Source organism: Cucurbita pepo, chromosome LG01, assembly GCF_002806865.2.
Source record: "Cucurbita pepo subsp. pepo cultivar mu-cu-16 chromosome LG01, ASM280686v2, whole genome shotgun sequence".
NCBI classification, from domain to species: domain Eukaryota; kingdom Viridiplantae; phylum Streptophyta; class Magnoliopsida; order Cucurbitales; family Cucurbitaceae; genus Cucurbita; species Cucurbita pepo.
Window position 1 is genome coordinate 9034416 of NC_036638.1, and position 16080 is coordinate 9050495.

At 36.9% G+C, this 16080-nt stretch overlaps 2 protein-coding genes and 1 non-coding gene across 6 annotated transcripts in view; 2 read left to right on the top strand and 1 right to left on the bottom strand.

Moving 5' to 3' along the window:
* Positions 1–1581, top strand: part of LOC111793392 (cell division control protein 48 homolog B-like) — an 8619-nt gene extending 7038 nt beyond the window's left edge. For both annotated transcript variants that reach the window (XM_023675242.1, XM_023675250.1), the window contains exons 11-14: positions 190–318; positions 480–567; positions 693–770; positions 954–1581. In XM_023675242.1, the coding sequence (XP_023531010.1) occupies positions 190–318; positions 480–567; positions 693–770; positions 954–1427 (769 nt within the window). In that variant the 3' untranslated portion in view covers positions 1428–1581. The remainder of the gene's footprint in view (positions 1–189; positions 319–479; positions 568–692; positions 771–953) is intronic.
* A 5756-nt stretch (positions 1582–7337) lies between these two features.
* Positions 7338–10860, top strand: LOC111793413 (probable 6-phosphogluconolactonase 1). Of its 3 annotated transcripts, none has more exons than XM_023675291.1 (4): positions 7338–7355; positions 8063–8252; positions 8325–8460; positions 10073–10860. In XM_023675291.1, the coding sequence occupies exons 2-4, from the start codon at positions 8083–8085 to the stop codon at positions 10562–10564; spliced, it is 798 nt and encodes a 265-aa protein (XP_023531059.1). In that variant the 5' UTR covers positions 7338–7355; positions 8063–8082; the 3' UTR covers positions 10565–10860. The 3 variants fall into 3 exon arrangements, with proteins under 3 accessions (XP_023531059.1, XP_023531045.1, XP_023531052.1); XM_023675277.1 differs by lacking the exon at positions 7338–7355 and adding an exon at positions 7379–7513; XM_023675284.1 differs by lacking the exon at positions 7338–7355 and adding an exon at positions 7538–7666.
* A 3897-nt stretch (positions 10861–14757) lies between these two features.
* Positions 14758–14829, bottom strand: TRNAD-GUC. Its single transcript has one exon. It is a non-coding gene; the product is annotated as a tRNA-Asp (tRNA).
* Positions 14830–16080: the final 1251 nt, after the last annotated feature.

The window sequence follows — 16080 nt, forward strand, 5'->3', positions numbered from 1 at the left end:
TTTTTTTTTTTTTTTTTTTTTTTTTTTTTTTTTTTTTTTTTATTGAACTGCTCACTTAAAGAGCTTGTCTTGGATTTTTAACAAGTTCCTTTTTTATTCCCTCTACCTTCTGTGTTTATATGAAATTCTTAGTTGTAGTAGTAGTACTTAATTTTTCTGCATGTCTTGAGATCATTTACTCTTGATCAGTGGTGCAGAAATGTACTCTATGTATGTTGGTGAGGGAGAGGCTCTCCTGCGTAACACTTTTAGAAGAGCTCGTCTTTCTGCACCAAGCATTATATTTTTTGATGAGGCCGATGTTGTTGCTGCCAAAAGGTTAGTGGTTGGCATGATGAATTTCCAAGTTTTTGTGGCTAGGCGTAAGTGATTCAAGATAAAGATAAAAGCCGTGATATATTTTTTTAATCCTGTTCCTACTAACCTTAATTCTTGCATTATTTCATGCGATAAATTGTATTGTATTACTCCAATACTAGGGGTGGGAGTTCAAGCGGCAATGTCACCGTGGGAGAGAGGCTTCTATCTACGTTGTTAACTGAGATGGATGGTCTTGAAGAAGCAAAAGTGAGTCTGATATCCATGACCACCCTTTGTATTATTTGGCACTTGAGATTAGAGGGGAGGTGCATCTTCTTTTTCCATTTTTCTTTTGGTTTTTTCCTTGTTTGAGTTGAATTTCAATTGCTCAGGGAATACTAGTTCTAGCTGCTACAAACCGTCCTCATGCCATCGATGCTGCGCTTATGCGACCAGGACGCTTCGACTTGGTGAGACCTCAATTTTCTCATCTTTTGTTCTTATTTTCATATGTATTTACAAGTATTTCTTCCATGGCATGACAGTGAAGGTTGCTTTGTTTCATCCGAACACCCCTTCTCTGATTTTACATCTCATGTATATTATCAATCCTGGCTAGTCCTATTGATATTCTATATCCAATGAACTCGTAGGTGCTCTACGTACCTCCACCGGATTTCGAAGCTCGATACGAGATACTTCAAGTTCATACTCGTCCAATGAAAATAGGAAATGACGTCAACCTTAAAAAAATAGCAGAGGATACAGAGCTCTTCACTGGGGCCGAACTCGAAGGCCTGTGTAGGGAAGCTGGAATTGTAGCTTTAAGAGAAGACATAACTGCTAGTGTTGTGTGTGATCGTCATTTCCAGACGGTGAAGGATTCTTTGAAGCCAGCTTTAACCTCGGCGGATATTGACATCTACTCGACTTTTATGAAGACCCGTTCTGGTATGCCTTCACAACATTCCAATTTAAGTGTCAATAATAGGATCAACGCTAAAAGAAGTGTGTTTAGCCCCGTCTCTTTGGTTAAACTTGGTTTGATTGGCTGTTTCTTTGTTGTTCTTGCCAAGTTCTTTCTCTCTGAGAAATATAAAGTTGAACAAGAATTGAAGACTACCTAGGATTAAGGATAGGTATACACATTTTGAGTGGTTTTGTTAGGGTGATTACATTTTTGGACAAAAGCTTAGAGAAATGTAAAGATGTGAATCCATTATAGATTCCTTTTATCAAATTAGACCTTAAACTTAAATATATATATTGCAATTTCTACCATTTGTTTCAATTTTCGCTCATTTATCTAAGAACATGTGTAAATCTTTGTAAACTTATTAGCTTCAATAAAAAAATTAAAAAAAAAGTTTCAAGGTCTCTGGTAAGAACGTTGCATCTCATTGTCATCTCGGTTTTCAACAACATGATCTATTCATCATGATGTCATCCCATATCTCGGGACAGTTTGACCATCTTGGCTTGCTTAAACACATTCGTTGGGAATGGATCCATGTGTTGATCATCTCATCAGGACATTCCAAGCATCCATCCATCCAACCAGGTTCTCACTAGGCATTGGACTCTCCCGTATCTATGCTAAAGCTTTTACGACATTCGTTCTAGATAGTGGGTGTGTAATCCAACTTCCGACAAACGGGCTGGGGTGCAATATCGGCACACTTGTGTTGTCTGATACTATCATTGAAAAATCTATTTTAATGGAAGACGCCTGAGACGCTCGTCCACACTGTGATACACGTATGTGCCATAAGGTAGCTCGCGGCCCAAGAGTGGTGGAGAGCTAACATCATGCCTCCCATAAGGTACATTTTGAGGCATTTTCAAATCAACGGGTGTAGACATAGTGTTGGCGAATGGACATATAGTCTCGTGGAGCATCCGTCTGATGTTCGATTGACACCAAAATCGGTGAGTTTTCATATTTCATATGGACAGACTTGACTTCAGAATCACATGTCCTAATTTCCTTCAAAATCTCGACTTTCGAGATTAAAGCCTAGGCACTACCCGACTCTTTAACAAGCCTATATGTGACGCTTATGTCTCTTTGTTGCTCATATATTTACTTGCGCTTTGTTTCCTCTTCAATGCACACATTATATAATGTATTGGATGATGCACCGTTCTCTTTGGTCGCATCATGTATGACATTCTTCTATACTAGTCATCGCTTAGTTAGATAGGCATCATTTGAGGATCGTCATTTAGTTTGTTTTGACAAGAGCCACAACATACTCTCTTCATACCATCCTCCCTAGTTAAATTAAATTAGTCATGGTAGTCGATGACTTTGTTAGGCATAATCTGATCAAGCGATTTAGAGAAATCGTGGGCAACCGCGACAACCTGCGTCCCTTGTAACTGTATTGATCTTCAAAGTTGTCTTGTCCCTTGATCTAATTCATTTTCACGGCCTACATTGGTTGGAGAGGGGAACGAAACATTCCTTATAAGGGTGTGGAAACTTCTCCCTAGTAGACGCGTTTTGAAACCGGAAGGCTGACGATGATACATAATGGGCCAAAACGGACAATATTTGTTAGCGGTGGGCTTGGGCTGTTACAAATGGTATCAAAGCCCGACACCGGGCGGTGTGCCAGTGAGTAGATTGGCCAACAAGGGGGTGGGTTGTGAGATCCCAAATCGGTTGGAGAAGGGAACAAATCATTCCTGATAAGTGTGTGGAAATCTCTTCCTAACAAAGGCGTTCTACAATACATAATGGGTCAAAGTGGACAATATCTAGCGGTTGGCATTCAAACTTATACACCGAATGTTCTACAATACATAATGGGTCAAAGTGGACAATATCTAGCGGTTGGCATTCAAACTTATACACCGAATGGTTTAAGTTGCTTTTGGCTAGTGAAATATTGACCACACAGTCCTGTGCTTTGTCTCCGTCAGCAGTAAAGTTTTTTTGTGGGTGTTAGCGGTTGATCTCGAATTCCTCTTTCTAAATTTTTGTCTCAATTCCATCTCATCTCATCTCATCTCTTTTGTTTGTTTATAGCCAAGTACCACAAATTATTGAAGTTTTAGCAGTACCTTATATTTCAATATTTGATGATTACAAATAAATAAAGTGTCATCATCATATAATCTATCTATGATATTGTTTTTCACACATCTGTGACATGGATATATGTATTAAGAATTGAAATCTCTAAATTTTTTCTGTGATAACAGGGTACATTCAAACAAGGTAGAGCCAAGATACTTACGTCAATCAAAAGGAGGTGTCCATGTTGCCAATGTTGGGCAGGCCCCCCTTGAGATGGATAGCTCATTATGGATAAGTGGACCACCGAATGGTTACATTATTTGTTAGAAAGAAAGAAATTGATCTTTTTTCACTAACTGACAAAAACCCAATTAGGCAATCCAATCCAATTCCAGCCCCATTCAGCTTGGGAATTGTTGTTATTCTGGTTTCTGCATGAACAGGTCCCTTTCATGTGTACCTACCTACACTTGTTTACATTGTGCACTCTCCTCAGTTAAAAAAAGGGTTGCCTGACTTCAGAAGAAAACAACNATGGTTACATTATTTGTTAGAAAGAAAGAAATTGATCTTTTTTCACTAACTGACAAAAACCCAATTAGGCAATCCAATCCAATTCCAGCCCCATTCAGCTTGGGAATTGTTGTTATTCTGGTTTCTGCATGAACAGGTCCCTTTCATGTGTACCTACCTACACTTGTTTACATTGTGCACTCTCCTCAGTTAAAAAAAGGGTTGCCTGACTTCAGAAGAAAACAACGAGCTGTTGAATAATTTCCATTGGGGCTTATACTTGCCATGTTTTCTTATAGTTGCAGGAACAAGATCTTGAGATGGAAATATCTGATCTTGAGATGGAAATATCTGATCTTGAGATGGAAATATCTGATCTTGAGATGGAAATATCTGATCTTGAGATGGAAATATCTTGCCAAGTATGGAATGCTTTTTTGAGGTAAAAATACTTCCTCTATCTCCACCACTCATTTCTGTTTTCTCTTCTTCTTTTACTTCTTGGTGAACCTAACAAAAAACATAGAACAAGAGAATTCATGTGTGTACGGTCAAAGGTGCTTGTTTTGACCTGTTACTTATCCTTATCAGCCTTACAATTTTAAAATGCGTTTCGTTCCACTCTCATTTGGGGGCCCAACATCCTTGCTAACACACCGATTGGTGCCTAGCTCTGACTCCATTTATAATAGCTGAAGTCCACCTGTAACAACTTAGATCCACCGATAGCAGCATCTTTGAGCTTTCCCTTTCGGGTTTCTTCTTAAGACTTTAAAAACGCGTCTACTAGGAGAAGGTTTCCACATCTCTATAAATGGTGTTTTGTTTTTCTCCCCAACTAATGTGGGACATCACACCACCATTAACAGATATTGTTTGTTTTGGGTTTAGCGTTTAATAATGTGTTCCATACATTTTGTTGTTAAAAAAAAGAAAAAGAAAATGGTGGTGTGTGGATTGTCATTATACTTCAACCAACTATGGAGCATAGGATTGGATTAAATTGGGCATTCTTGATTTGACCAATTAGTGGAGATTAGCATCCAATTACCTTCTTCCACGTTTGATTATTATTCATTATAAACATTTTAAATCATCATTAACTTATGGAAACATAAAAACCAAACAACATTGGTGACCGCATTACACAAACTTGCACGCATTTGTAAAAAATAAAAATAAAAAACATTGGTTTAAAATTAATTAATTAATAATTTCAACCAAGGTGATTTCATTTAGGGTTTAAGATATCTTATATCTTTTGTATTTAATTAAGCATTGCATTGGAGAATGTGAAGCTTAGTAATTAAATTATAATTAAAGGAAAAATGACAAAAAAAAAAAAGATTCTCTTCAATAATTGAGTTTATGGAAAGAAGCATATGATTAGTTAATTAACTAATCAATTATGTCCACAGCTGATGCTTTAAATCAGCCAATGTACAAAATAATTGGAGAGGGATGAATAATAAAGAAACAAAGAATTTGGCACCCAAATTCAAAGGGTAGTTGGGCAGTTAAGAGGTAGTGTCACAATCGTACTCTTGGAAGAAGCGGACTTGCGACGTTTACAGCCAAGTGACATTTGCTCGAGCCTCTGGCCTCGATTTAAAAGAAGGTTTTAGAAAATGAGGGTAGAGAGAGATTTTTGAAAGAGACGTTATATAAGTAAGTAAGAGAGTGACAACAACGGCTCACGGTATATAACCTTGGGTGGGGAGAAGTTGACAACTAGTCATATCCCAGACATTTCGTATCTAACGGGCCTATACATGATTTTTCTGAAACGTCATAATCCCTAGAAATACAAAAGTAAAACACTAGAACATGAAAAGACATACAGGGTTTGCCTTGTCATGGGCATGCGGTCATGGGCAACACGCCTTGGACGAGCATGACCGTGACACTTAGCTTCCTTAATGTACTTGTTTGAATTTAGATGGATGATAGAGTGTAAGCAGCCTTTAATTAAGCTTTATAATTTGTGTTTAAGATATGAAGATTTGTATAATTAAATATGTCTTAATCATTGTGGTTTTACTAATGAGAACAGGAAAGCAATATTAAGCAGTGAATTCATATTGGTAATGATGGCTGCTTGACAAGGAATCTCTTTCCCACTGTTCTTGATTTTGACACCAACAGATGCCAATTTCCTCTGTATTCGGTGGTGGAGAATGGGGAATGGAGGAAGAAGATGGGAGAAGCTACAGAAAATGATGGCTCACAACATTTCTTCAGTGCTAACACTGTGAAACTTGACATAAAGTTTAGGAATAACTTCAAATGTTGAAATGCTATGAACTACTTGCCATAATAACATCTAATTTTAGCACAACTTTGCTTCTAAAAAGAACACAAAATTGAACTCCATTTTTAGCTTTATCTTAGGCTCCTCAATCATTCTGCTCACTTTAACACAAATGATGATTGTTGATGATATATATGATCATGGTTGGGAATATATCTTCATTGACAATATCATCCTATTGTAAAAAGTAATAGTTTCTAACGTGATATCGGAGCTAAGCTCTTAATTTAGTCATGTCAATAAAATCCTCAAATGTTGAACAAAGAAGTAATGAATTTGAAAGATGTAGTCAAAAGTGACTAAGTGTAGAACAAAATGGGTACTTTGTTCGAGGACTCCAAAGAAAGAGTCGAACCTCGATTAAGGGGAAGCTGTTCGAGAGCTCTATATGCTCTAAGAGAGGCTCTATGGTATACTTTGTTCGAAGAGAAGATTGTTGGGAAAAGTTTCCACATCGGCTAATTAAGGGGTTAAATCATGGGTTTATAAGAAATACATCTCCATTAGTACGAGATCTTTTAGAAAAACTAAAAACAAAGCTATGAAAGCTTATGTTTAAAGTAGACAATATCGTAACATTGTGGACAGTCGTAGTTCCTAACCATCTATCCGTAATGAAAAGAGTACAATATTTAGATATGTTTGTAGGGGATGTCTATATCGATTATCCCCTGATCTTAACCGAGGAACTTGATATTTTGAACAAACATGAAAGTGACCAGCTTGCTAGGTTTGGGGGGACAACCAGAAAGCAATTCCAGAGGAAGGGGAAGGATTTTTCAAAGCAAATGACAAGAGAAGAGAAGCACATACATGGACATGGCAGAAAGAGTTTAAATCCCACTACTTCCTGCCATTGTTGTCCTGTTGCAAGACAGACCCACCCACCATTCGTACATTTGTCAGCATTGAATTTATACACACATGTTTGGCTAATTTTCAATCTAAGAGCTAAGAGTCCCAAAGATAAATAGTTTCCAACATAATTTAGGGTAATTAAAGACATGTTCTTACAATTGATCAAGGAGGATAAAGGGATCTTTTCCCCATCTGTTACACAGAGAAAGTGGATGAGAGTTTTCTATCTGTAACGGATAAAGAGAAAGAAAAGGAAAAAAAAAAAAAAAAAAAACAATAAAGAGTTGGGGTGTTGCGTTGTGTGGGTTTTTGCGTCACCATCATTGGCTGCACGTGGAAGCCTACAAGGTAAATTCCTCTGTCTCAAACTTCTTGCGAGGCTTTTTCCTTTGCACTACTCTCTCACATTACCTTGTAATTATATATCAATTTCGGGCCGATGCTCATCTTCCACCTTCGTCACTGTCTGCAACAACCCCCCTTCCATTTCCCCCCTTCTTGTCTCTGTAAATTTTTCTATCTCTTTTTCCCTATTTCTGTTTCGCTCTGCTATTTCCTGCAGTTTCATCAATCTCAAGACATCATCCCACCATTTTTTCTTCTAATAATCTGTATTTCTTCTGTAATGGGGTTGTTTGTTTTGGTTTTTTATGATCTGGGTATGGGTCCGTTTTCCAATACATCATTTGCTTCACGGACATCGACCCAAATCGAGGGTTTCTGTTCTTGATCCTTGGGCGATGCCCCCATAAATGAAATTACAATCTAGTTGTCTAAATAACGCTTCGTGCATGTTGGTTCATGTGATAGTGTCATATGGTTTGTGAATGTTTCTTGATCTGTTCGTCTTAAATTTCCATATTTAACACAGTCCAGAGCAACCTATAGATTCTTGAACTGCATGCGGGCCAGTTTTTGTAATGCCCTGAATTTTAGTTCAATGACCATTAGCTATAAGTGGGGGAAGTTCTTCATTGATCTTCTCTGCAAATTTCAAACGATGGTGTAAAATTTAGTGTTCAATCAGTCATTTTTCTTCTCTTCCTTCTGCGCAGGAGTTGTAACTTTGTGAATTATGGCTCTATGTGGGGATCATAAAGATAGAGAGCTAAGGATCCATGAAAGTTTGGAAGAGCTAAGTACTGATTTAGCTGACTATATTGCTGAATTATCAGAGGCATCGGTGAAAGAACGTGGGGTGTTTTCTATAGCGTTGTCTGGTGGTTCACTCATTAGCTTAATGGGGTATGGATGGTTTTGTTTCCTTCTCTGATTTCAATGAGGCTGTTGCTATAATTTTTGGTGGATGAATAACAGGAAGCTGTGTGAAGCTCCTTACAACAAGACTGTGGACTGGGGCAAGTGGTATATATTTTGGGCTGATGAACGTGTTGTTGCAAAAAGCCATGCCGACAGCAATTATAAGCTTGCTAAGGATAACCTTCTTTCTAAGGTTTGTACTAATGCATCTCTATTGCTTTGCCTACGGTGGGCGCCTTCTCTTTTGGACAATGTGTCCTTTTCTTTTTCTGGGTCACAAAGTTGTCACTATGTGTTTCTTCTGAATGCCTGAATCACAAAATGAAGCACATCCTATTCTAATTTGAGGACCATGAATGAGCTATAGTGATTCTAACTACTCAAAGAGAAGAATTGGGAAAGTCAGGCTTTACTCCCTCTCAATGGAATCAAGAACTTCGGGATCAACCTCAATGAATTATGGCGTAACGGGCTTGGTATAGATCTGTAGCCCGCTCTGGGTCTTTAACCGAAACTAGGACTAGACATGGAAAAGCAATCAACGTCCTCCTCTCCTGAACTGAACCAGAACCGAAACCTTTATAGAATGAAAGAGTTAGAATCAAAGTGAAAACTAGTACAACTTGGGAACCTTTGACTCTATTCCCTGACCTTCCTTCTTACTCAAATGATGATTTTCTTACTCTCATCTACGTAAGTAATTTGTTTGTCCGGAGAAAGAAGATTTGAGTATTAAACTTCTATCTTCAATACCTTTTTGTTCAAATAGCTCATTACTATTTGGATATGGCCTTCTGGAATTTGCAAATGCATTTGTCAATCTGAAAGCTTAGGGGAGCTAAAACTACAGAGCAATCATTCCTTAGCTTCTTTCCCATGGCTATGTTGCTCTTAGATGTTCTATCTGTCATATACATTAAGTGATAGATCTGTTCTGTATTGTTATGGGATCATCGCTTTTTCCTTGAAAATATAGAATACTTTCATTCAACTCAACTCAACATAGAGTAGCTTCCTGTCTCAACATCTTTGTTGTTGTCATTTGGTTGCCTTTGGACTCTACCTAGGGACAAATTGGTCAAATTGTCGGTTTCTTTTTGTTTCAACAACCCGGATTCCAACCTCCAACCTTTTGGTCGATAATATAATGTTTTAACTAGTTGAGCTCTGGTGAAAGACATGATTTCCCATGGCTATGTTGCTCTTAGACATAATATAATGTCATTATGACAGGATTTCTTGGTCTTTCAACTCAAAATTGCACTTTTGTTAAGCTACCACTCTGAGTTCTTGAGGTTTTCAGTGCTAACTTTCAACTACCTTATATATGTGACCTCTAATTGTGTCCCAAATATATACATCATCTAGCTTAAACATATGTAGGAAATGGGCAAAAGGTTAGATATTCGAGTATTTACTCCCTCGTCGAACTAAAAATAGGGAGGAACTGACATTGGAAATTCATCTTTGTACCATGTCCTACCATGTTCTATTAACACTAGTCTTAGCTTTTGAAAGGATTTGAGCTGAAACCTTTTGCACAAGTATTTCGAAAGCGTAAACAATTTCACGAACTCTAATCTAATAAAGATGAAGAATCCAGGAGAAGGCATTTTGTTGTTCTTGTTTCATATACTTGGGAACATTTGTTAGTTTTATTGTAGAACTATGTGGTCTTGCCATATGGCAGCCTTCCAACCAAGACTGTGCCAGTCTGCACGGATAGCTTTGTGTGTGATGTCAACCATAATCATATCTATCTTCTATTTAGCAATACTAATGATCTGTTCTGTTTGTATCACTAGGTGCCAATTGTTCCGAGCCATGTACACTCGATCAATGATTCGGTGTCAGCTGAGGAAGCTGCCGATGAGTACAAGTTTGTCATTCGACAGTCGGTAAAATCCCGCATAGTAAGTGTGTCTGATGTGAGTGACAGCCCCAAGTTTGACCTCATACTACTTGGAATGGGTGCTGATGGCCATGTTGCCTCATTATTTCCCGATCACTCGGTGCTCGAAGAGAAAGATGAATGGGTTGCCTTCATTACCAATTCTCCAAAACCTCCTCCAGAGAGAATCACCTTCACGTTCCCTGTGATCAACTCTGCATCAAACGTGGCCATTGTCGTGACAGGTGAAAACAAAGCAGAGACAGTACATTTGGCCATTGATGATGCAGGAAACGACTCCCCGCTCCTACCTGCAAGGTTGATACAGCCAAGGAAAGGAAAGTTGACATGGTTTTTGGATAAGTATGCAGCTTCAAAACTTGACAATTACCAATTTTCGGAGTAGGCTTAAGCGATTCGTACGACGGTGTATCTCTCTGTGTGTATGTAGTTGATGGATTCAGCAGTTGTGGATGCTGTCTCTTCATTTCATTTCACCCCTTCGTTTTTGTTTTGGGTTACATTCTCCATTTTGAGTTCTCTTCATTTGTTTGAAGCAGAGAGAGCTAAATAAGGTGTGGTGTTAGTGGAAAAAAGCAGATGGTTTTGTAGGAAAGTTGCTGCTATGTATTTGTAGCATCACTGCAAATTTGTAAAAAGCAGCCTTCACAGATTTATTAAATGTTTCTCTTTTCTTTCTCACCTCTCTTCAATACAAATCTTATATAGTTTCTGAGCTCAAGAAATTGGGCATTTGGATTCCATTTTCTAAGCTACAGAGGGATGACATTATTGGAATACTGATTTCAAAAGTTCTAAAGTCCAATCCAATCTACTTCTACTTCTACCTCTGTTCTCTCTTGTCCAATGTGCAAATTTTTTTAAGTCTAAGTGGTGGATAAGTTTAGGTGACGCATTGGCCCATTGTGATAAGACCTCTCGTAGTTATTTAATGCTGTGGCTGGTTTCTTGGATCATACAGATGGAAGGCAATGATTGCTTGACTTTTTTTTTCTTTTTTTTTCAATTTTTTTTGCCATTGGGACCCTATGAAGACCCATCTTCAATGGGATAGATCATTCAATGGGATAGATCATTCATAGATTTGGAAGTTAGTGGGATAGATCATTCATAGATTTGGAAGTTAGTGTTTGCAGAGTTGAAATGGATGATACTCGATTCATAATTTTATAATTTCTCTTATAGTCAAAGGATAATTTTATAATTTCTCTTATAGTCAAAGGATAGTAGGAGTTATCAAACTTGTTAGTCATGACTTTTTATAGTAAGTCATGGGAAAAACTTGTCAACAATGGCCACTAACTTCTCTTTGCTTAAACATTCAATCGAAAAATAATTCTTACCAGCACAAAAACAAGTTGAAGAAAAGAAAGTAATCGTCAAGGTGGTTACTTTTGAAGTATATATATTTTGTTATGGTAAAGTATCCGTCTCAAACATGAATATATCTATACACATGCCGGACATGCCAAACAACATGTTTGAGTTAAGTACTTTCTTTTCCTAATTTCAGACACAGCTCAATATTTAATCCAAAAATAGTGATAAAATAGAAATTTTTTTTTATAGATAGGATCCTTATATTGACAACCCTACTCTATTTTCTGAGTTTAATTCTCTCCCCCAACAAGTTTGTGAGCCCACTTTGAAGAAAAGACTTGAGGCATCGTTGAATGTTTGATACCCTGATAAAGTACAAGTCCTTCCAAATAAGTTGATATCGAAAAAAAATAAATAAATAAAAAATAAAGCTTCATAAAAAGGGGAAGAGAAGAATATTTGGTTATGATTTTATTCTGCTACAAGGAATTCTGTTCATTTTACCATAAACACATTGAGTTGGTCTCTTACATTGAAAAAGAATCCTCTGCACTAGATTTGGTGCACGCCACTCTCTTCTTGCTAGTCTATATCTCTGCATCCAGCTATTTATTGTCAACTCAGACTGATCAGGTCTGAACATGAGTGATAATAAATGCAAATCCGGATACAAGTTCACACAATTCTATTAAGCTGAGTTGATAGAGATGGAGAAAGGGTATTGATTAGCAACTGGGTCTCTAAAGGTACATGTATCTACGTACCAATACCTCCTCTCCTCTGCATGGTTGACATGCTTGATTTACCTTACCAAATTTTGAACCATACAATTGGCAAGTAGAGCGCCTCAATGGTCCCAATCAATTTCTCTGATAATCAATATGTGAATGCTATCTGAAACATCAGAATCTGAATTGGATGAGAAAAAAAAGATGCCATATGGCGGAGTCCTACAGCGGAAATAATGAGCATCCTCCAATGTTCTTCGGGACACTTGTATTTGTTGCGTCCAAGATGCATTGACATATTCCCTCAGACTAAAGTTGATGACAGCCGACAGGTTCCTTTTTCCAACTAAACTAAATGGAAAGAATTGTTGAGAAAACTGAAATGTTTGAAGTAGAGAAACTTCAAGTCAGTTCATGCTTTGAAATATCCCCAAAACAAACAAGAAGTCTTTTAGATTCTAGTTAACACAAAACGAAGATCATCTTAACCATTTGAATGACTCAAGACATAGTTCCAAAAATAACATCCATTTCCGTATCTCAGGCCTGTTTAATGTTTAGCACATAGGAACTAAATTGCATTTGAGATTTGCATGTGCGCATTTCCCTCGCGATACCAAGGGCACAAATGGAAACTTATTCCTTTCTAGTTCCATTTCTTCCTTTCTTTTCTTTTTTTTCTTTTTTTTTTTTTTTCTAACAAGAGACATCGGTTCTAACTAATATGGTCGGAGTTATAAAAGAAGAGAAAAGCCCCCAATGAAAGTAGCAAATAAAAAACTGCACCAAGAATAATAAATTACAAAATAGTAAAACAAAAATGAGCTACAAAATTTGGCAAGGCCCGCAGTTCCACCTTCTTCCTTTTTTTATTATCTTATCGAGGGGATGTGGCCGAATTTCCCGAGCAAATCCTTTCCTCTGTTCATCAAGAGAGTTCTGCCGTGTTTTCTAACCCTTTGCCCACAGATAAATGTATGATATTATCCTTAGTAGCATTGTCAAACCCAGTTCATACAAATCTTTCTAAAAAGGGTGTTCAAACAGTAGAGACTAAAAAGGCAAGTGATATTGACTCCCTACACTTTGACAACAAAGAACATACCATATTGGATGAAACAACATTATGGGGCCACCTTTGGATTACTTGTCCTGTGTTAATTCCTCTGAGGAATAGGTCCATCTCGCCTCAATAACTCAAACCCTATTGCTTATTGGTATTTTTTTCCTGATTTCTTTTTAGGTGGATATTTGAATACCAAATATGGCTTTTAATAATCGATCTTCCAATACAAACGACGACTTTATGCCATTTGTGGCATTAACTTAGCTACCAAAGACATTAAGTCTCATCCCCAAAAATCTCATTGTTGATTTGAATCATTGAATGCTTAATTTCTCATATAGATAATTCTTAATGCAGTGGATCATGTGAGTTTCAATACATGTGACATGAACCACAATGAACCAGCTTGGTGGTCGAAGAGAGTAAAAGTCACGGGTTGAGACTTTAAATGTTGTCTACCTAAGGATGTCAAGTATTTGTATAGTTTTTCAACACCAAATGTCTGTACACTACCGCAGTTGTCCTTTGATATTGCTGCAGTGCACATAAGTTGACTCCAACATTCATGATTATCCAATCAAAATTGCATTCGACATGACAGACTAATTTCACTTCACACCCCACTTCAAAACTATAGGCTCACACCTTCAATATGTCAAGATTAGCTCAGAAAATCATCACTACCTCAGCAATATATCAAATAGAGAAGTGAAGGAATAAAATGGTTGACTCCACACCTCCAAATTCACCGCAAACACAGATTAAATAATTCCTCAGATTAGTTAACTCCCGAAGCTAAACAACTCAAGATTAAATAACTTCACTTCTTGCTCCAAACGCCCCCTAAACGGATTAAGGCCATCCCTTCCCGATCCTAACTTGAATCTCAATTATTGCATGCTTTTGAGTAACTTTCTGTAGTCATATCGAGCCACATCGGGAAAACAAAATTCTTTTCACTAGGACCAGGCGACCGTGTCAGAAAGTAAAGAACAGAGTTCCAAACAGAACCGATTCACGGTACCAACATGCATCACATGCTTTATACTTGAAGAGATAACAGTTAATTAAAAGCAAGCAACAAGAAGATCTCTAATAGAGAAGAGCAACACCAGAACATTATCAACACAAACATAAGATCAATAATTGAAAACTAAATCGATAGATGCAGGGTAAAGGAAAATCAAACTCTAAGCGGTTCCACTGCTTCTAATGCCTCCACAGCGCTCCCCTGCTTCATCTTCGACTGAAAATGAAATGATTGGAATCGGAGGAGAATCAGGTTCAATTAGGGTTTGGTCCATTCGAGTCTTTAGCAAAGACAGAGAGATGTATGGAACAAGAAGGGTGAAACCAAAAATTACGAATCCTTCAATTCTGGATTCATATTTTTCCCTCCATTCGTTAATTATGGCGCGGGGTTTTCCNACCCAATAATAAAAGAAAAAAAGGCAAAAATATTAGCGCCGTTGCCGGGGATCGAACCCGGGTCACCCGCGTGACAGGCGGGAATACTTACCACTATACTACAACGACCAGATGTTCACTTTCTCTGACTATGTTATATTTGTCCATAATTTCCTAATCAAAAGTTTCGTTAATAATACTCTCAAACTTTTTAAAAACACATTTAGACCTCCTTACAAAAATTAAAAATACATTTACCATTAGAAGCACGTTCTAAAAATATGCACGAATTTCCAAAAGTAATGAAGGTAAACTATAAGGCGCTGATAAATGGTTTTCGTCCTTATATCGACGGTAAAAATTTTTTTAAATATTTTTTTATAAAGACAAAGGATATTAATGCTACTTTCAAAATTTCACAAGTATTTTTTAAACATAATTCTAACAATAAAAGTATTTTCGAATTCTTAAAAAAAAATGATGAGTATTAATAAAACTTTTTAAATTAAGAGTATTTTGAAATGTTTAAATGTATTTTTAAAATAAAGTATTAACTATTTTTATTTGGAAGATATTATTAAAAATAATTATAAATTTATAAATATTTTTTTAAGAAGAATACAAAATATATAATATATATATTTATTACTTCAGCCTATATATAATTATAAAAGGACTAAAAAATCCAAAGACTATAGGGAAAATGTGATACTTTGACTGATTTGACATCAAAGTTGTAGCAGTTTGACTTACAAGAATGTGGGCAGGCATAGAACATGACTATTGAACAAACTTATTAATTTAAAAGAAAAAAATAAATAAATAAATATCAACAAATTTGTTCGTTTAAAATTCAAATACTCGATTACATCCCAATTTCTTTCCATCGTCATTCTTAGAAATCAGATAGAAAGATTTGAACCTTGAATCTCGAGAGATATAATACACGTTGATTATAGTCATGTTATACTTATTTTGTTCTTCGCCATAGTTGGATGGTCTCACAATTATTATTGCCATATTCATTCCAAATAAAAGCCTCCTCAATAAGCGTTTAGATTTTTTCCCCAAAACAATGGATTATAGAAATTTTAACATTAGGGTTTCAAGTCTTCACGTCTTCACTCCCTTTAATACTTCGCACGATTAATATCTCTTTCAGTCATTAGCACATCAATACATATATCCATCTCATTATCCTTCATTTTCACTTTCTATCTTCGTTGCCATCACTTTCACCTTCAACTCCCAACTTTTTCCCTTCCCCTTCAATCTTTAATCGTTCATCTCATCGTCCCGACCCCCTCGTCTCCTTCCACCTCCAACTATCCATCTCAATGTCACCTTCACCATCCCTTCAATTTTCGATTGTCCATTGCT